General features: G+C 39.7%; 1 protein-coding gene across 1 annotated transcript in view; it reads right to left on the bottom strand.

Moving 5' to 3' along the window:
• Window positions 1-22,460, bottom strand: part of PDPR (pyruvate dehydrogenase phosphatase regulatory subunit) — a 69,329-nt gene that overhangs the window by 17,269 nt on the left and 29,600 nt on the right. Inside the window, exons 10-14 of the mRNA XM_053702182.1 lie at window positions 14,454-14,578; window positions 14,057-14,212; window positions 5,234-5,367; window positions 4,400-4,548; window positions 2,418-2,530 (exon numbers count right to left, since the gene is read on the bottom strand). Of these exons, the coding sequence (XP_053558157.1) occupies window positions 2,418-2,530; window positions 4,400-4,548; window positions 5,234-5,367; window positions 14,057-14,212; window positions 14,454-14,578 (677 nt within the window). The remainder of the gene's footprint in view (window positions 1-2,417; window positions 2,531-4,399; window positions 4,549-5,233; window positions 5,368-14,056; window positions 14,213-14,453; window positions 14,579-22,460) is intronic.

The raw sequence follows: 22,460 nt of genomic DNA, 5'->3' as shown, positions 1-22,460 counted from the left end.
ATGTTGAAGCAATTGAAAGTGATGCAGCATAGCTGTAAAAAGCCGACTAGAAAATATCACATGAACATCTCTAGTAAAAAAGAAAGATATTTTACCTCAAAATATTCTCAGTAGCCACATCTCATTGTAAAGAGATTTTAAGCAGCCAAGCAGGATGCAGTGTTAATTTCGTCGACTAAAACTAGACTAAAATGACTATAAAACTAAAGAAATTCTGATGACTAAAATACGACTAAAACTAAAATGACATTTTAGTAAAAAGACTATGACTAAAACTAAATCAAAATGACATTTTAGTCAAAAGACTATGACTAAAACTAAATCAAAATTTGCTGACAAAAACATTTTATGCAAGTTGTTATAATCAATCCATATCCAATTATTTCTCTTTTGTAAAATTTACGAAACTTAATTTTATTAAATTTTAAGATAAAGACATGTTATATACCACAACAGTTAAATCTGTTAATTCTGTATTGCATGTTCAAACCTTAATACCACAAATAAAAACAGGTTAATAAACCTTTACTCCAGGAGTATATAATGAGTTTGGAAGTTCTAGAGCAGTGCTAATCTTTGCCGAACATTTTACAAATCTGTGAACAATCAATTGATTCTTCCTAAAGAAATAAGCATAAACCACGAATATGGATTTGTTATGCCTGTGCTAGCTGCAGAAACTTTTTGTTGTGTTGAGTTACTTGATACTTGTTTTTATTATTAACAGAGAACTGTTAAAGTTTTTATATTAGGTAATATGTGCAATACAGCCAATACAGTTTACAGTTTTGATTTTTTATATTTTAAAGTTGCACTTCCGTTTGTTTATGAAACTTGGTTTTATTTAATTTTAATTTTAATAAAGATGTTACATATCACAACGGCTAAATCGGTGTCTGTATTGCATTTTTAAACCTTAATACCATAAATAATAACAGGTGTTATGTTTACTCCTGGAGTATATAATCAGTTTGCAAATAATAGAGAAATGCTTAAATAATGCATTACACTTTAACTAAACCCCTTAGATTTTAGTCGACTAAAATCTACTGGAGATTCAGTCGACTAAAACTAGACTAAAACTAAAACAATTCAGATGACTAATATACGACTAAAACTAAAATGGCATTTTAGTCAAAAGACTAAAACTAAGACTAAATTGAAATTTGCCGTCAAAATTAACACTGGCAGGATGCTAGTCCCAGGACTTGCTAGGGAGCAAGCTTCTGGCATGCACAGACACAGTCATGTTATTTCCTTATGCAGTTTAAAGGGACATGAAACCTACATTTTTTCTTTCATGATTTGGAAAGGGCATGCAGTTTTAAACAACTTTCTGAATCATTAAAGAAAAATGTTGGGGTTAATGTCCCTTTAAGGAAGTTCACTATGAAACCTTGCAATATTTTAGTGAAATCTCATGAGATTACTGTAAAGTAAAGTGTAACATCAGCACTGGTAAAGCTGATTGGCTGTTTTATTTTTTTCCCAACATGCTGAAAGTATTTACAGAGCACTTACTGTTGTGAGCTGAATAAAATTTGAGGTAAAATAAAGAGATGTTTAGGTGATATTTACTTGGCAGCTTTTTTCAGCTTTGCTGCATCACTTTAAAGTGATTTAGCCATTGGGTATTAGGTCCCTTTAACATTTAGTATATAGTATATATCAGTCATGATTGATATAACATAAAGTGCTACTTACAAAAGCACCAAGGTACATCTGTATATCTGTAATTGGGAGAAATCCAGTTTATGCAAGTGGCACTTCCATTTAATTGATTAAATTAGATCCTCTTAAACTTTTTGCTTTCCCAGTCACAGATATTTTTTCTCTGGGACAAAAATATCATTGTTCGTGTGCAGGAGTTTCACATAACAAGATGGGGCACAATGACTATTGCTTACCTTAGACTAGGGCTTCAAGGGACATTTCTTTCATGATTCAGACAGAACATACAATTTTAAACAACTTTCTAGTTTATTTCTATTATCAAATTTGTTTCAATCTCTTGGTATTCGTTGTTGAAGGACCAGCAACGTACTACTGGGAGCTAGCTGAACACATTGGGTGAGCTAATAAGTATATATTTGCAGCCACCAATTAACAGCTAGCTCCCAGTAATGCATTGCTGTTCCTGAGCATACCTAGGTATAATTTTAAACAAAGGATTCCAAGTGAACAAAGCAAATTAGATCATAGAAGTAAATTGGAAAGTTGTTTAAAATTGCATGTTTTATATGAATCTTGGTTTCATTACCTTTTAAATACACACACCTAGATGTAAAAATTATGGCCTGTCACCTAACAAAATGTATACCTACTTCTTTCATCTTTTTTAATCTGGCTGACTGCAAGGTTTTATATGAAATGTGTCACTCCCTGTCCAAGATGCTCTTCTAACTGCCTGTAAGTACCTGTATATTTCCAGGTCACATCCTCCAGCACCAGATCGCTGTCGCTTGGCATGTGCTGTCGCAGCCATGACCAGCAATGGACCTGCTGATCGGTTGGGGAGATCATGAAGAAACTGAAATAGGTGACAAAGGTCAACCAACTACGGAAATAACGATGTCAACCATAATACAAAATGTGTAATATTAAATGTAAAATATTATAATAGCCTAACAATATCAATATTTAAAAGTACATTATGTTATCATTTGTGATATGTATTAAACATTCAGTAATAAGAATAATAAAAGGAAAACATTTTGCAATCAAAGTTCTATTGAGGTTTATACAGGGTAAATAAGAGAAAAAAAAATAGATATGATCACTCATTTGACAATACTGACTAATGCAGTTGGTACATATAATAATCACTAAAAGATATGCTCAGGTCTATACAAAGCTGATGACAATCAAAAAATATATTATATGTATATTTGATAAATACAAAGCTGCTAAATGTCAATTAAATTGGTCAAACTGTGTGTTTAATGTAGAAATAATTGCTGTTTTCAGGAGAATTCAATAGACTTATAATTGGGATTTTTAAAATACAAAACACCAAGACTCTGTTTCTAAAATGATTCTCGGGGCTGGCGAGTTTCTATAAGAAAGCTCCCCAGCCCTTCTATTTAGCTGGTGGAATGATATAAAGCCACTTTTCACCCTGAAAACAGGATGTCTCGCTAAGGGGCGTATGCTGCATTTTTGTATGGGAAGGAAATGCATACATTACAATAGTGCACAATATAATTCGTAATTTTAAAATAGTACAAAATGAATAATTGAACCATTCACACAAAAATAGGCAGGAAAAAAATTGTATTGTTAAGGTGCATCAAAATACGTAATAAAATTATTCACCAAAAATCACAGTTTGACCAAAACACAGAAATGGACTGCTCTCTCATACAACACAGATAAAGTCTGGCAGTCTCTAGAAATTGTTTTGTAATTTTCCCTATGGGTTTTTTTACCCAGGCTGGTCTGGGGTTAACTGGCTGAGTAACTGAGTCAAGCTGTGCAGCTGTCTGTGGGTGCTGGTGAGCACCCAGGGATGTGAGTTTTGCAGGGTCAATGGATATGTACCAGTCCACTTTGAGAGTGCAGTCCATTTCAGTGTTTTCTATGTGTCTAGAGAAATAAGAAAAGGCCTTGTCACCCTTGTTTGTATCTCAGTGTCTTTGGTTGAATGCATGCATTGTGTGGCTGTAGGTTAGTGACCCAGGGAGGAAGAGACCTCAACGTGGTCCTGGGCCTATCAACATTTGGCCAAATGCTGTAACTAACTCTTCAGGGTTTGCTTTTAATCTAGTTGTGTGCTTGCAAGAGGGCGTCTAACTTTCTATCTGACATATATATATATTTCAAGTGATGGTGTAAGTGCACTCTCACCAACTTATGCAACTTGTCAGGGTGCTGTAAGATAATAGATAAACTGTAGCAAAGAAGCACTCACTGAACGATTCCAACTGTGACAAAAGACTTTAATTCAAACGAGTGACGTTTCGGGACAATAACAGTCAGAGGAAGGGACTGTTATTGTCCCGAAACGTCACTCGTTTGAATTAAAGTCTTTTGTCACAGTTGGAATCGTTCAGTGAGTGCTTCTTTGCTACAGTTTATATATATATATATATATATATATATATATTGTGTGTGTAATGTGTGTAAAATTGTTTCTATAGGATAAGTATAGTGCAAAAAGACAATTCCTGTAATAAAAATATTTTAGAACAATACAAATATGACATTAAATATATAATCTTATTATGCGAGTTTAAATTGGCACTGGCTAGCTACATTTATCGAAAAAGGTTATGAAAAGTAACAGGGTAAGGGTTTTGAAATATGACAGGAAATGTTAAGAAGCAATAATTTACTTAATGGAATTTTTTTTTATTGGTACTTTAATTGATTTACAATTTCTCCAGTATAAGGTACTTACCTTCGCTTGTTGACTCTTACAATACTGCAGTCATTCTCGTATCCTCCTCTCTCATTCAGCATCCCGGTGTGCACAACATGTCCAACAGGGACATCAAGGTCATTGGAAAAAAGGTACTGAAGAATATCTAGAGCCTGGTCCCCAGGTGACTGAGAAGGACAGTAGAGGTGTCAGAGCATACCAGTACATACTGTATAGATAGGGAACAACATCAATATAAGCAGATAGGTGTAGTACAGAAATGTACAATGAATACGGAATGATGCTGTAATACAGAACAAATAATAAAACAAATAAGAGGCCACGGATAACTAATGCTGTCCAACTGCTTTAGGCCTAGTTCCATTGCTGTTATAAACTGTGCACAATGGTGGTAACATAAAAGATCTCTATAGACTTTAAGGCTTAAATGAAATTTAGATGAACTCTACTGCAATATTGCATTAGTTATTTAGTGCTAGATTAATCTCCAGATTACAACATAGAAGCAGGACACAAATGTAATTATGTGGTGTCTTGATCCTTTTAAGTTAATTGATTATTTTCTTTCCTACAAGAGGTTTTACTTCCTCACATTAAAAGGTTTATAGTTCCCAGGTACACTCTTAAAAAATATACCACGTTACCAATCTTTCAGCAATCAAAATGAAGTCTGATAAAAGTCTAACAAAGACAGGTTAAATGACCTAATAATGCAACCTATGAAGGCCGAAGCACTGTTAACACATTTATGGATGCCTTTGAAACAAATGAGTTAATAGTAAAACAAAGATGGGAAAATGTACAAGATTTTAAAATAATCTCAGTGTAATAAACTAAATCAAAGATACTCACACTGATCTCAAACTTGGTGAAGGATGACATGTCAATCACACATACAGCTTCTTTACAGCACTTCACTTCTGATCCCACAATATCAAACCAGTCTGGCTTGTAGAAGGTTTTGCTCTGATCAAGAGCCAGCAAATCTTTAGAGAGAGAGGGGGGGGGGAGGGAGAGAGAGAGAGAGAGAGAGAGAGAGAGAGAGAGAGAGAGAGAGAGAGAGAGAGAGAGAGAGAGAAAGGTAAAATGGTGGTTATCATTTCCCATCCAATACATACAAGTAGCTAAAGGGAGGTAACTGATTTAGACTAGCAATGTAGTGAATACGTTAACTGCAATATGACAGATGTGCTTAGCTGTTAAACATTATACAAACCATATAGAAGCAGTTGTTTAAAACTTTTAAATAATATTATTTTCTTCCAGATTTCATGTTGCTTTAAAAATGTGCAGATTTCACTAGAAGTTTTACTACGTTGGGAGCTGTGACTGGGATAGTAATCAGTGTTTGATGACAGAGCACATTTTCACAGCAGCAATTCAATGTAACAGAACATCTTTCTGCCATGTGATTATTTCACAACATAAAATGAGATCTTAAAAATAAATCCTTGTGAGACCCAGATGCCAATTACAAAATATGATGGACTGGTTTATAATAAGCTACACTATTACATTCAAAATACTGACAGAGCTCTCAGTAATCTCACAGCTGTATCTTCTATAGTTACAGTATCTTCAGATATTCTGTAAACCTTTTCTCTTCCATCATTAACTACTCGCTTTTCATTTTCAAATGTCTCTTGTACTGCACCTCAACCCATCAGTGTTTCATACCTATCATATCCTTAAAGGGACAAACAACCCAATGATTCAGGCAGAGCATGTCATTTTAAATAACTGTCCAATTTACTTCTATTATCTCATTTGATTTGTTCTCTTGATATCCTTTGTTGAACATGATACCTAGGTAGACTCAGGAGATGCTGATCGCTGGCTGTACATATATGCCTTATGTTATTGGCTCACCTAATGCATTAAAGGGACAGTCTAGGCCAAAATAAACTTTCATGATTCAGATAGGGCATGTAATTTTAAACAATTTTCCAATTTACTTTTATCACCAATTTTGCTTTGTTCTCTTGGTATTCTTAGTTGAAAGCTTAACCTAGGAGGTTCATATGCTAATTTCTTAGACCTTGAAGGCCACCTCTTTTCAGAATGTATTTTAACAGTTTTTCACCACTAGAGGGTGTTAGTTCATGTATTTCATATAGATAACACTGTGCTTGTGCACGTGAAGTTATCTGGGAGCAGGCACTGATTGGCTAAACTGCAAGTCTGTCAAAAGAACTAAAATAAAGGGGCAGTTTGCAGAGGCTTAGATACAAGATAATCACAGAGGTTAAAAGTATATTAATATAACTGTGTTGGTTGTGCAAAACTGGGGAATGGGTAATAAAGGGACTATCTATCTTTTAAAATAATAAAAATTCTGGTGTAGACTGTCCCTTTAAGCTAGTTCCCAGTAGTTCATTGCTGCTTCTTCAACAAAGGATAACAAGAGAATAAACAAAATTAGATAATAGTCATAAATTGGAATGTTGTTTAAAATTGTATACGTTATCTGAATCATGAAAGAAAACATTTTGGTTTCATGTTCCTTTAAGCACTCTTTCAAAATTTCTTATCACATACTGCCCCCAAAATATATTTCAGCCTTGCTCTCTCTTGTTGCTGCAGCTACAAAACACAACAACTTCTCTTCACCCCTAATGTGTAGATCCATATTTCTGCATACAAGGTCTGAAAAGGATAAACTGATGACAAATGTGTAGAATGCAAGGATTTAAAATGATTAGATTAGAATACTATAACAACAACATGGAGATACAGGAAAATACATTTTAACATTATATATCACCTGAGGCATACAAGTCTAAATTAGTGTTTCAGGAATGAGTGTGGAAAACTACATGGCAGAGATCAGATGAAAAGGTATCAGCCCCACTTCTCAATTGGTAAGAACTCCTCTAATATAATGTGCCTTAAACTCTTTACTTTAGGGACTGTCATAAATACACTCTAAAATCCACTGAGAATTGGTTGTCTTTGCTGGAATAAATCCTTTCCAATGATCCTATTGAATAATCAGAAGCTTGCTAGTCTCGTGACAGACCTTAGTCCTATCTTCATATGTTTGGAATATTAACCACATTCTTGTCTCTACAAAGAGCTAACATGATCTCTCTCTTGAGACATGCCGTCTGATCATGTGACCACTTCCCTCTCTCTGGCACAAGGATTTTCCAATATACGATTCACCTGTTACAGGCGTCTTTGTCAAGGCCTTGTTATGTCACTCCAAATTTTCTATACGCGTCACTTAGCTATAATTATATATGTTTCCCTGTGTGGCTTTAATTGTTTTATTAATCATTATTGTAATTTTGTATATTGAAAGTCCAGATGGAATAAAACATTTTTGAGTTCTATGTTGCCTGGGGTATTTATATAGAGCGAATGTCTTAAAGCTAAAGAAGCTTTGTCAAAAAACATAATTTATGCTTACCTGATAAATTTATTTCTCTTGTAGTGTAGTCAGTCCACGGGTCATCCATTACTTATGGAATATATCTCTTCCTAACAGGAAGCTGCAAGAGGATCACCCAAGCAGAGCTGCTATATAGCTCCTCCCCTCACATGTCATATTCAGTCATTCGACCAAAGCAGACGAGAATGGAGAAACCATAGGGTGCAGTGGTGACTGGAGTTTAATTAAAATTTAGATCTGCCTTAAAGACAGGGCGGGCCGTGGACTGACTACACTACAAGAGAAATAAATTTATCAGGTAAGCATAAATTATGTTTTCTCTTGTTAAGTGTAGTCAGTCCACGGGTCATCCATTACTTATGGAATACCAATACCAAAGCTAAAGTACACGGATGAAGGGAGGGACAAGGCAGGAACATTAAACAGAAGGAACCACTGCCTGAAGTACCTTTCTCCCAAAAATAGCCTCCGAAGAAGCAAAAGTGTCAAATTTGTAAAATTTTGAAAAGGTGTGAAGCGAAGACCAAGTCGCAGCCTTGCAAATCTGTTCAACAGAGGCCTCATTTTTAAAGGCCCTGGTGGAAGCCACAGCTCTAGTAGAATGAGCTGTAATCCTTTCAGGAGGCTGCTGTCCAGCAGTCTCATAGGCTAAACATATTATGCTACGAAGCCAAAAAGAGAGAGAGGTAGCCGAAGCCTTTTGACCTCTTCTCTGTCCAGAGTAAACGACAAACAGGGAAGAAGTTTGACGAAAATCTTTAGTTGCCTGCAAATAGAACTTCAGGGCACGGACTACGTCCAGATTATGCAAAAGTCGTTCCTTCTTTGAAGAAGGGTTAGGACACAGTGATGGAACAACAATCTCTTGATTGATATTCCTGTTAGTAACTACCTTAGGTAAGAACCCAGGTTTAGTACGCAGAACTACCTTGTCTGAATGAAAAATCAGATAAGGAGAATCACAATGTAAGGCAGATAACTCAGAGACTCTTCGAGCCGAGGAAATAGCCATCAAAAACAAAACCTTCCAGGATAACAGCTTGATATCAATGGAATGAAGGGGTTCAAATGGAACGCCTTGAAGAACATTAAGAACTATGTTTAAGCTCCACGGCGTAGCAACAGTCTTAAACACAGGCTTAATCCTAGTTAAAGCCTGACAAAAAGCCTGAACGTCTGGAACTTCAGCCAGACGTTTGTGTAGAAGAATAGACAGAGCAGAAATCTGTCCCTTTAACGAACTAGCAGATAAGACCTTTTCTAAACCCTCTTGTAGAAAGGACAATATCCTAGGAATCCTAACCTTACTCCATGAGTAACTCTTGGATTCGCACCAATATAAATATTTACGCCATATTTTAATGGTAAATTTTTCTGGTAACAGGCTTCCTAGCCTGTATTAAGGTATCAATAACCGACTCCGAGAAGCCACGCTTTGATAGAATCAAGCGTTCAATCTCCATGCAGTCAGCCTCAGAGAAATTAGATTTGGGTGGTTGAAAGGACCCTGAATTAGAAGGTCCTGTCTCAGAGGCAGAGACCACGGTGGACAGGACGACATGTCCACTAGGTCTGCATACCAAGTCCTGCGTGGCCACGCAGGCGCTATCAGAATCACCGAAGCTCTCTCCTGTTTGATCTTGGCGATCAAACGAGGAAGCATCGGGAACGGTGGAAACACATAAGCCATGTTGAAGACCCAAGGGCTGTCAGAGCATCTATCAGCACCGCTCCCGGGTCCCTGGACCTGGATCCGTAACAAGGAAGCTTGGCGTTCTGACGAGACGCCATGAGATCCAGATCTGGTTTGCCCCAACGATGAATCAGTTGAGCAAAGACCTCCGGATGAAGTTCCCACTCCCCCGGATGAAAAGTCTGGCGACTTAGAAAATCCGCCTCCCAGTTCTCCACGCCTGGGATGTAAATTGCTGACAGGTGGCAAGAGTGAGACTCTGCCCAGCGAATTATCTTTGAGACTTCCAACATCGCTAGGGAACTTCTGGTTCCCCCTTGATGGTTGATGTAAGCCACAGTCGTGATGTTGTCCGACTGAAATCTGATGAACCTCAGAGTTGCTAACTGAGGCCAAGCTAGGAGAGCATTGAATATTGCTCTTAATTCCAGAATATTTATTGGGAGGAGTTTCTCCTCCTGAGTCCATAATCCCTGAGCTTTCAGGGAGTTCCAGACTGCGCCCCAGCCTAGAAGGCTGGCGTCTGTTGTTACAATCGTCCAATCTGGCCTGCGAAAGGTCATCCCCTTGGACAGATGTGGCCGAGAAAGCCACCATAGAAGAGAATCTCTGGTCTCTTGATCCAGATTTAGTAGGGGGGATAAATCTGAGTAATCCCCGTTCCACTGACTTAGCATGCACAATTGCAGTGGTCTGAGATGCAGGCGCGCAAATGGTACTATGTCCATTGCCGCTACCATTAAGCCGATTACTTCCATGCACTGAGCTACTGACGGGTGTGGAATGGAATGAAGGACACGGCAAGCATTTAGAAGTTTTAATAACCTGGCTTCTGTCAGGTAAATTTTCATCTCTACAGAATCTATAAGAGTCCCTAGAAAGGGAACTCTTGTAAGTGGTAATAGAGAACTCTTTTCCACGTTCACCTTCCACCCATGCGACCTCAGAAATGCCAGAACTATTTCTGTATGAGACTTGGCAGTTTGAAAACTTGACGCTTGTATCAGAATGTCGTCTAGGTATGGAGTCACCGCTATGCCTCGCGGTCTTAGTACCGCCAGAAGTGAGCCCAGAACTTTTGTAAAGATTCTTGGAGCCGTAGCTAATCCGAAGGGAAGAGCTACAAACTGGTAATGCCTGTCTAGGAAAGCAAATCTTAGGTACCGATAATGATCCTTGTGAATCGGTATGTGAAGGTAGGCATCCTTTAAGTCCACTGTGGTCATGTACTGACCCTCTTGGATCATGGGAAGGATGGTTCGAATAGTTTCCATTTTGAATGATGGAACTCTTAGAAATTTGTTTAGGATTTTTAAGTCCAAGATTGGTCTGAAGGTTCCCTCTTTCTTGGGAACCACAAATAGATTTGAATAGAATCCCTGCCCGTGTTCCGTCCGCGGAACTGGGTGGATCACCCCCATTAGTAAGAGGTCTTGTACACAGCGTAGAAACGCCTCTTTCTTTATTTGGTTTGCTGATAACCTTGAAAGATGAAATCTCCCTCGTGGAGGAGAAGTTTTGAAGTCCAGGAGATATCCCTGAGATATGATCTCCAACGCCCAGGGATCCTGGACATCTCTTGCCCAAGCCTGGGCGAAGAGAGAAAGTCTGCCCCTCACTAGATCCGTTTCCGGATAGGGGGCCCTCTCTTCATGCTGTCTTGGGGGCAGCAGCAGGTTTCTTGGCCTGCTTGCCCTTGTTCCAGGACTGGTTAACTTTCCAGCCCTGCCTGTAACGAGCAACAGCTCCTTCCTGTTTTGGAGCGGAGGAAGTTGATGCTGCTCCTGCCTTGAAGTTACGAAAGGCACGAAAATTAGACTGTTTGGCCTTTGATTTGGCCCTGTCCTGAGGTAGAGCATGGCCCTTACCTCCCGTAATGTCAGCTATAATTTCTTTCAAGCCGGGCCCGAATAAGGTCTGCCCTTTGAAAGGAATATTAAGCAATTTAGATTTAGAAGTCATGTCAGCTGACCAGGAGTTCTTAGCCGTAAGTTTGGTTAAATGTACAACGGCATCAGAAACAAATGCGTTAGCTAGCTTAAGTGCTTTAAGCTTGTTCATAATTTCATCCAATGGAGCTGTGCGAATGGCCTCTTCCAGAGACTCAAACCAGAATGCCGCCGCAGCAGTGACAGGCGCAATGCATGCAAGGGGCTGTAAGATAAAACCTTGTTGAACAAACATTTTCTTAAGGTAACCCTCTAATTTCTTATCCATTGGATCTGAAAAGGCACAACTATCCTCCACCGGGATAGTGGTACGCTTAGCTAAAGTAGAAACTGCTCCCTCCACCTTAGGGACCGTCTGCCATAAGTCTCGTGTGGTGGCGTCTATAGGAAACATTTTCCTAAATATGGGAGGAGGGGAAAAAGGCACACCAGGTCTATCCCACTCCTTGCTAATAATCTCTGTAAGCCTTTTAGGTATAGGAAACACGTCAGTACACACCGGTACCACATAGTATCTATCCAACCTACATAATTTTTCTGGAATTGCAACCGTGTTACAATCATTCAGAGCCGCTAATACCTCCCCTAGCAATATGCGGAGGTTCTCAAGCTTAAATTTAAAATTAGAAATCTCTGAATCCAGTCTCCCTGGATCAGATCCGTCACCCACAGAATGAAGCTCTCTGTCTTCATGTTCTGCAAACTGTGACGCAGTATCTGACATGGCTCTCACCTCATCCGCGCGCTCTATCCTTAACCCAGAGCTATCGCGCTTGCCTCTTAATTCTGGCAATTTAGATAATACTTCTGTCATAACAGTAGCCATGTCTTGCAAAGTGATTTGTAAGGGCCTCCCTGATGTACTTGGCGCCACAAAATCACGCACCTCCTGAGCGGGAGGCGAAGGTACTGACACGTGAGGAGAGTTAGTCGGCATAACTTCCCCCTCGTTGTCTGGTGATAATTTCTTTACATGTAAAGATTGACTTTTATTTAAAGTAGCATCAATGCAATTAGTACACAAATTTCTATTGGGCTCCACATTGGCCTTTAAACATGGTGAACAAAGAGATTCATCTGTGTCAAACATGTTTAAACAGACTAGCAATGAGACTAGCAAGCTTGGAAATACTTTTCTAAATAAATTTACAAGCAATATAAAAAACGCTACTGTGCCTTTAAGAAGCACAAAAAGCTGTCACAGTTGAAATAACAATGAACCAAAATAGTTATAGCAACCATTTTTTCACAGTAAATGTATTAAGTTAGCAAAGGATTGCACCCACCAGCAAATGGATGATTAACCCCTTAATACCCAAAAACGGATAACAATTTAATAATTAACGTTTTTCTCACAGTCAAAACACACTGTCACAGGTCTGCTGTGACTGATTACCTCCCTCAAAATGAATTTTGAAGACCCCTGAGGTCTCTAGAGACGATCTGGATCATGGAGGATGAAGTAGACAGATTGTGACTGAATTTTTACTGCGCAAAAAAGCGATAAAATAGGCCCCTCCCACTCATATTACAACAGTGGGGAAGCTCAGAAAACTGTTTCTATGCAGAAAACAAAGATGGCCATGTGGTAAAAATCATGCCCCAATAAGTTTTATCACCAAGTACCTCACAAAAAACGATTAACATGCCAGTAAACGTTTTAAACATACATTTGAAAAGTTATGAATTGTTATTAATAAGCCTGCTACCAGTCGCTTTTACTGCAGTTAAGGCTCATACATTATTTCAGTATTAACAGTATTTTCAGAGTCAATTCCATTCCTTAGAAAAATACATTCAGTGTACACACACTCATCAGCCTAATACCAGTCGCTATCACTGCATTTAAGGCTGAACTTACTTTACATTGGTATCAGCAGTATTTTCTCAGTCAATTCCATTCCTCAGAAAAATAATTACTGCACATACCTCATTTGCAGGGGGGCCCTGCATGCTATTCCCTTTTTCTGAAGTTACCTCACTCCTCAGATGAGAACAGCCAGTGGATCTTAGTTACGTCTGCTAAGATCATAGAAAACGCAGGCAGATTCTTCTTCTAATGCTGCCTGAGAATAAACAGCACACTCCGGTGCCATTTAAAATAACAAACTTTTGATTGTAGAAATAAACTAAGTTAAAAAACACCACAGACCTCTCACAGCGACCTATCTTTAGTTAGGCTGCAAGAGAATGACTGAATATGACATGTGAGGGGAGGAGCTATATAGCAGCTCTGCTTGGGTGATCCTCTTGCAGCTTCCTGTTAGGAAGAGATATATTCCATAAGTAATGGATGACCCGTGGACTGACTACACTTAACAAGAGAAATAAATTTAATCAGTTACACTATAGCTTTTTCTATCTGTGATAAAAAGAGAAGCCTACTCTACTAATACTAGGAACTTATATTTCAAAATGTGTGCATTTATTTCTATATTTGGAAGTTTCTAATTTTTGATGAATTGTATTAATTCACAATTTCATTGCACTAAATGGCTAATAAGGACTACTCCCACACACAAAAAATAGATGTATTCAGTACAGGTACATTTTTCTCTTTTAAATGGAACAGGGAATTTCTATTGAGTATTACTTTTTTTTTTAAAATAGAATGATACAAGTATGTGAGTGCTTCTAACCTTTTCCAGGAGGTACAAAGTACTTTGCCCTCTCAAAGCCATGCTTCTCCATCCAGCGCGCTCCCTGAGCATCCAGCCGGTCATACAAGGGAGATGTGCGGAGCTGGCGACCGGTCTGAAAGTCCCAACGTGGCACCTTCAGGTCATAGATCAGAGCTGAAAATGTTAAACAAGGCTGAGAGGAGTTAAAAGCAGTACAGGTAATGAAAACGTATGGATATTTTAAGAAATAAAGGCCATGGGTCTGATCATTCATGGGAAAGAAATAGTCCATGTCAACAAATGGTAACAAGTTTAATAAAATTATTAGAGACCCTGTAATTAGAACATATGACATCTATAATGGCTCCCCCCATATTATACGGAGGTGTATATAACACAGCTCTCTACCACTTACGCATGACTTCCATGACACGGTGCCTTAGGAAGGTCCGGCTACTTTGCAAGGCCCCAAACCTCTTGATGTCCAAAGGCCACACATTCTCTTGTGGATATCCAGAGACCATCCACTCAGCAAGAAACCTGAACAATAAGAAGGTAAAGTGTCATTTCCCAACTAAACAGGAAAAATATTATTGCAATGCTGTCTTAGATGATCAAAGTAGCTATTTAACTATATAATAAAAGACATTTCTTCATCCCCATTAAGTTAAGCAATGGAGAGGATTATAATATATAGAATCCAAAGATAATGATTACTTTATATAATGATATGACCCAAATGTGCTTGTTTAATAATGTCAGCCAAGTATATTAAAGCAAATAATGATTTTGCGGTGTACAAACAAATCCAGGCATTTATTTTGCTATATAATGTAGTCTAGTGACACATTATGTATAGCTTTGCCCTATATAACACTGGCCATACAAATGTGTAAGTATATTTAAAAGATTAGATATCCAAGATATATGGTAATGAGGAAGTTGAAATAAGAGCCCTTTCTTTAAACCATATCACAAAAATGGTAATAGACCTAGATAATGTAATTTTACTTTCTCGCAACACAGTGGAAATAATTTTATCAGAAAACCCCTTGTTTTTTTAAAATTAAGGGACATATGATCAGTGCAACTGGTAAAGAAAGAAAGGATTGGGGAACTGGATAAGTAACCAGTGTTTCTGTTGTGCCAGAAGAATTAAATTACTAAATCAAGTAATTCAAGGCCAGTCAAGAGGGGTGGTTTTCTGCATGTCTTTGCTTGCTTTTTAATTGCATGAGGAAGCAATACACAGGAAAATGTAAGATGGTTTGAACATCATTGCATGTAGAATATCTACTTGAGAATCTCTAATTCTGCCACAAAACTTTGTTCTTTTTAGTTTCCCTAAACTTAATGGATGGCCTCTCACCACCTACAGATTAACATGTCCAAGACTGACCTCCTTCTAATCCCACACTACTCTGATTTCTGACTTTTCTATCACTGCTGGTGGCCTCACTATCTCCCCTTCAACCCAAGGCCGCTGCCTCTGAGTTACACTTGACTCTAATCTGTCCTTCATCTCCACATCTAATTGCTCTCTTCATCCTGCTTGAACCAACTACGCAATATATCCAAAATTCGACCATTTCTGAATGCTGAGACCACTAAGCAACTAATCCTTTGCCTTGTTATTTCCCAACTTGACTACTACAATAAGCTACTAACTATTCTTCCTCTCTCCCACCTCTCCCCCTTTCAATCCATCCTAAATGCCTCTGCCAGGCTAATCCACCTTTCTTGCCTCTCTGTATCTGCTGCACCTCTCCATGAGTCCCTTCACTGGCTCCCAATTCACAGCAGAATTAAATTCAAAATTCTCTCCCTGACCTACAAAGCCCTTACCAATGCAGCTCCCCACTGCCTCTCCGCACTAATCTCTGACGAAGCACATGTACGCATGTGCGAAACGCCTCAGATAATAGAGAGCACTCTTTTTGTACCCTATGGCTCAGATCCAATAAACTAAGGATTATACACATTATGGGACTCAGTGCTTTTTTCTTTTTCGTTTAATAAATATACCCAGCCCGCCCCCTAAGGTCCAACAATGACCTACTTCTTTCAAGCGGCACCAACCCACTGGAACACACTTCCTCGCACTTTCTCCTAATCTGACTTCCATTAAACTCTCCCTAAATACATTTTTCTTAAAGGTAGCCTACCACCCACAGTGTTCTCCACAGAAAATGTTGCCAGCCAGGTGGCATTATGAAGTAGCACAAATTGATTGCATAAGTTTACATAAATGCATTTAAAGGGATATGAAATCCAATTTTTTTTCTCTCATGATTCAGATAGAGCATGCAATTTTAAGCAACTTTCTAATTTATTCCTATAATCATTTTTTCTTTGTTTCCTTGGTATTTTTATTTGAAAAAGAAGGAATGTGTCACGGATACCAGGCTGCCAAGGCTACCCCCCCCCCCCACTACCTGACTTCCTACTTATTATAACAGTTTTGGCCCTTTCATGACTTACGGTATCTCCCAAACCCTTCCTGATTATGTTTTACTGTTTGTACCTCCTCATGGAAAAGCTGATCCCTTACCGCCTGACCCCTCTCTGGCTGGCTGGGTTCCTGGAACTACTGGCCGGCCGGACTTCCCCAGACGCCCGCTAACCTTTACCCCAGGTCGCTCCTGAAGTCCTTTGTCCCAGAGCTCCGCTCTTTTGGGGATTTGTTGTGCCTTTGATGGATAAGAGCTGGGGTGATTGCCGAGGGCAAGCCCATCTGGGACCCGGGGGTTTTGGACATACCCACCTCAATATTTTTGGTAGGCTGTCACTCCGGTCCCAAGTAACAGATCATGCCGCTTTTTGGACTGTGGCATCTGGGGACCAGGAGCTTTCCAACGACAAGTGCCGCCGCTCCCCCAGGATCACCCCAAAACTGCGACCTAGGTACTGTGGGGGCTCTATGTGACTGTGGCTCCTATGGAGGCGCCGGACTGTCTGGAGGGGCGGGAATGGCGGGAGATCTTGGGATTTCCCAATAAAGTCTGATTGTGTTTCACCTTAATACTGGTATTGTCTGGTTATTAGGGTGGGCTACTTGCTATAATCACTTTCCAGCTATACAGCTACAGGCTGTCCGTCACAGTAAGCTTAGGGGCCAGCCCATTTTTGGTTCAGCACCTGGATAGTGCTTGCAGATTGGTGGAACAAAATGATACTTTGTGTAATAAAAATTTAACATTTTTAATTTTAGTTAATTATAGCTTAATATTGGCTACAATTTTAGCCTGGTGGTCAGTAAAATCAGCCGGGTGGTGCACCTGCTAAAAAGGTCCTGGGGAGAACACTGACCCATCTCAGTATCAAATTAATTCAACTAACCTAATAATAATTATTCTCTCTATACTAACATCATTCTCACCCTTGCAGTCCTCACCTCCTGTTTGTCACAGCACTGAATAATTTGTTGGCGCTTTATAAATAAAGTATAATTAAAATAATATTTTTCTTGGCTCATCTATAAAGTATTTGACAACATAATACAGCTTTCCCAATTATGGTCACCAAGAATGTGAGCGCAAATCCAAGAATGCAAGCAACCTCCATCATCTGCTGCAAACTTGCCTCCTGATGCCTCACGTAAGCAGCTACTGTTGTGTTGTCAGACTAAATCCATATAGGATTTTGTGAAACTAGGAAATTTATTGAAAGAGAGGGTTCCTAAGACCAAAAAGAAGTTCAAGAGATCTTTTCTTCCACTGAATTTGAGAAACATAGGAAAAGGAAGACTTTTGTGGATGATGAAGTACAAAAACATAAATTATGCTTACCTGATAATTTAATTTCCATCTGTGGGAGGAGAGTCTACTGCTTCATTACTTGTGGGAAATAATAACCTGGGCACCAGGAGGAGGCAAAGACACCCCAGCCAAAAGCTTAAATACCTCCCCCACTCCCCTCATCCCCCAGTCATTCTGCCAAGAGAACAAGGAACAGTAGGAGAAATATCAGGGTATAAATGGTGCAGAAGATATTAAATTTAGGTCTGCCCACCGGAGCAAACGGGTGGGAGCAGTGGACTCTCCTCCCACAGATGGAAATTAAATTATCAGGTAAGCATAATTTATGTTTTCCATCTTAATGGAAGGAGAGTCCACTGCTTCATTCATTACTTGTGGGAACAAAATACCCAAGCGCTAGAGGACACTGAATGAACAAAAATAGGAGGGTAAAAGGAGGCAGACCCTAACTGAGGGCACCACAGCCTGCAGAACCTGTCTCCCAAAAACAGCTTCCGCCGAAGCAAAAACATCAAATTTGTAAAACTATATAAAAGTATGTAAGGAAGACCAAGTAGCCATCTTATAAATCTGCTCCACAGAGGCCTCATTCTTAAAGGCCCAAGAAGAGGCCACAGCTCCAGTTGAGTGAGCTTATGTCCCGCTGTCTCATAGGCCATACGGATAATGCTCCTCAACCAAAAAGACAGAGGTGGAAGAGGCCCTCTGCCCCCTACGCTCCCTGAAAACACCACAAATAAGGACAAAGTCTGTCTGAAATCCTTTGTGGCCTGAAGATAAAACTTCAGGGCTCGAACCTCATCCAAGTTATGCAGTAACCTTTCCCTAGATAAAGAAGGGTAAGGACACAGGGAAGGAACTACTATCTCCTGATTGATGTTACGATCTGACAGCACCTTGGGAAGAAAACCCAACCCAGTGTGAAGAACAGCCTTATCAGCGTGAAAAACCAGGTAAGGGGGCACAGATTGCAAGGCCGCTAACTCAGAGACTCTGCAAGCTGATGAAATAACCAGAAGAAATAGAACCTTCCAGGAAAGAATCTTAATGTCAAGCACATGCATAGGCTCAAACGGAGCCTTCTGCAAAACTTTAAGAACCAAGTTTGAGCTCCAAGGAGTAGCAGAAGTTCTAAAGACAGGTCTGATAATAGACAGAGCCTGAACAAAGGACTGAATATCAGGAAGCTCCGCTAGCTTCTTGTGTAACAGCACCGATAATGCCAAAATCTGTCCTTTTAAGGAACTGGCGGCAAGACCCTTATCCAGTCAATCATGGAGAAAGGCCAGAATCCTGGATACCCTAACCTTGTGCCAGGGATATCCATGTTCCTCACACCAGGATAAGGAGGTCATCCACACCTTATGATAGATGCGACAAGTGACCGGCTTCCTGGCCTGCATGAGAGTATCAATTACTCTCTCAGAAAAAACTCTCTTGGCCAAGACTAGGCGTTCAATCTCCACGCAGTCAGCCTCTGAGAATCAAGATTTTGGTGAAGGAACCCTGAACCAGCAGATCTCTGCGACAGGGTAACCTCCATGGAGGAGATGAAGACAACCCCACCAGATCCGCAAACCACGCCCTCCGCGGCCACAACAGAGCAATCAGAATGGTCGAAGCTTGCTCCTGTTTGATGCGGGCCACCACTCGAGAAAGAAGTGACAATGGCGGAAAAATGGAAATTAGGTTGAACTCCGCTAAGGCATCTATCAGCTCTGCCTGTCTGTCCCTGGACCGCGACCAGTATCTGGGTAGCTTGAAGTTGAGTCTGGACAACATGAGGTCTATCACCGGCATCCCCTATCTGTTGCAGATCTCCACAAACACCTCGGGATGGAGAGACCATTCCCCCACGTGAAACGATTGTCTCCTGAGAAAGTCCGCTTTCCAGTTGTCTACAACCGGAATGAGTCTCTGCCTATTCCAGAATCCGAGATACTTCCCTCATGGCTAGGGAGCTTCTTGTTTCCCCCTGATGTTTTAAGTTAGCCACCGAGGTAATGTTGTCTGACTGGAATTGGGATGACCCCAGGTGGGGCCAAGCCCTCAGAGCATTGAATATTGCTCGAAGTTCCAGAAAATTTATAGGTATAGTCGACTCCTCTCGAGCCCACCTGCCCTGTGTCCTCCTGGCACCCCAAACAGCTCCCCATCCTGATAGACTTGCGTCCGTGGTCACAATCTCCCATGAAGGCCTCAAGAAGGATGTCCCCTGGGCCAGCTGTCCCAGACGGATCCACCAAGAAAGGGATTCCCTCACTCGGTTGTCTAGAGAGATCTGTTGGGATAGATCTAAGCGATCGCAGAGGTCTGAGATGGAACCTGGCGAATGGAATGACATCTATGCTGGATACCATGAGTCCAATTACCTCCATACACCTGGTCACAGATGGCCTTGCAGAGGTCTGAAGGGCAAGACAGCTGGACGCAATCTTGGAACGTCTCTGACCTGTCAAGAATATCTTCATATATATGTAATCTATGATCGTACCCAGGAACTCCACCCTGTTGCTGGGAACCAGAGAACTCTTTCCTTCGAAGAAGTACCTCACTACTAATTTTCTATATGCAATGGATACTAAACAGTGATAATGGCAGCACACCAAAGAAAGTTCCAATATCAAAAATCTATTTGAACATCTCCATCAGACAAGAGAACAACAACGTTTCGGGTGTTAACCCTTAATCAACCTGAAACGTTGTTCTCTTGTCTAATGGAGATGTTCAAATACATTTTTGATATTGGAACTTTCTTTAGTGTGCTGCCATTATCACTGTTTGGAATTTACTTTGAGTACATTGGTGTGGTGTCCTATATGGCGTTTGCACCCCGTAATTACACAGGTGCTGGATAAGAAAATGCTACTGCAATGGATACTAATTTAGTGCTAACAGATGTAGTATATTGCTTGTTGTGAGGATATATTCAGTGCTACATGTTATCTGGGTAATCAAAAGGTTAAGTTATTGTAAGTGTGTATGTGTTTAAATAATAGAGGTATATTTTATAGTTTTGAGTGTTGCTACATTATATATATATATATATATATATATATATATATATATATATATACCGTATTTTTCGCACCATAAGACGCACTTTTTTCCCCCTCAAAAGTAAGGGGAAATGTCTGTGCGTCTTATGGAGCGAATGCAGACCTTTCGCTTGCATATTTAGGCTATTGTGGGTGTGTGATCTCTGAGCCAATCCGGCTCAATTCCTACTCGCTTCTCCTCTAGTGCTTGTTAGAGGTACGCTCACACATCAGCTGATCTACTTCCTGCTCTCTTGAATCTGGCTGTGTCTCTCACCGCGGCACTACGTCATCAGCTACGGCCGCATCTCGGAACTCTCACACACTGCCTAACTAGAACGGCGTCTTACCCGCTCCTGCATGCTACAACCACTGGGACTCCTAGAACAAGATCAGGTCCTATTAATCTTACCTGCTTACTCTGTAATTGCTACTGTCCTGTTATTACTCTCCTTGGGTCAGTAACTGCTATGCTGGCAATGCCTACCGTCCTGTTATTACTCTCCTTGGGTCAGTAACTGCTATGCTGGCAATGCCTACCGTACTGTTATTACTCTCCTTGGGTCAGTAACTGCTATGCTGGCAATGCCTACCGTCCTGTTATTACTCTCCATGGGTCAGTAACTGCTATGCTGGCAATGCCTAAGCTCTACATCAGTCTCTGAGCACACATTGCCTACTGAGTTAGAACCTGAATCCTGTGTCCATATTTCTAACTAGCAAGGGGCTGAAATTAAGTCAGAAGGGTTAACCTTAGCATCTGGTGATTGTTGTTAACCCCTCTGTCACAAACTACTATGTATCTAAGAAATATACACTACTCATACTTATGTTTCATCTGTTACTGCTTACAAAAGAACCTCTCAAATTGAGTACTCAGTAGTAACTAATTAGTAACTACTAATCAAATAGACCAGATATATTTAGTACTTGAAGGAATAGGTTAGGGTTTAGGGTTAGGGGTTTAGGATTAGAATATTTTTTTCTTGTTTTCCTCCTCTAAAAACTAGGTGCGTCTTATGGTCAGGTGCGTCTTATGGTCAGGTGCGTCTTATGGAGCGAAAAATACGGTATATATATATATATATATATATATATATATATATATATATATATATATATATACATATGTACATACACACACACACATATATAATGCAGCAACACTCAAAACTATGTCTATATCAGAATTTCCTGCATTACAAATATGAAACAAGATGGAAATAATCTCAAATAAAAATAATCACTTTTATTAGAAAAAAATGAAAAAAAAAAACAAAAAAACTGCAAACACAATTTACACACACAAGTACAGAAGGACAAAGTTAATCACCTCTCAGATTTGGCATCCCCAGTCTGATTTAAAAAAAACAAGAGCCAATCATGGGGAAATAGTAAATAATAAGCAACACATGATGTATAGCATATGTACTGAATATATTCAACGGACTTAAAAATGCATAAACTCATAAAATTATTGATCAAGCAGTGCTTCAACTGAATAAACTGAATACATTATTTCTTGTTTCCAAGATCACTTCATACACTTATTACCCAGACACTAATATAGTGTATTACTGTCTCTTTTAGGGGCGATGTCATAAATTACATGAGGCAGCATTTATA

Source organism: Bombina bombina, chromosome 1 (assembly GCF_027579735.1).
Source record: "Bombina bombina isolate aBomBom1 chromosome 1, aBomBom1.pri, whole genome shotgun sequence".
NCBI classification, from domain to species: Eukaryota; Metazoa; Chordata; class Amphibia; order Anura; family Bombinatoridae; genus Bombina; species Bombina bombina.
This window is presented reverse-complemented; position numbering and strand designations above follow the sequence as displayed.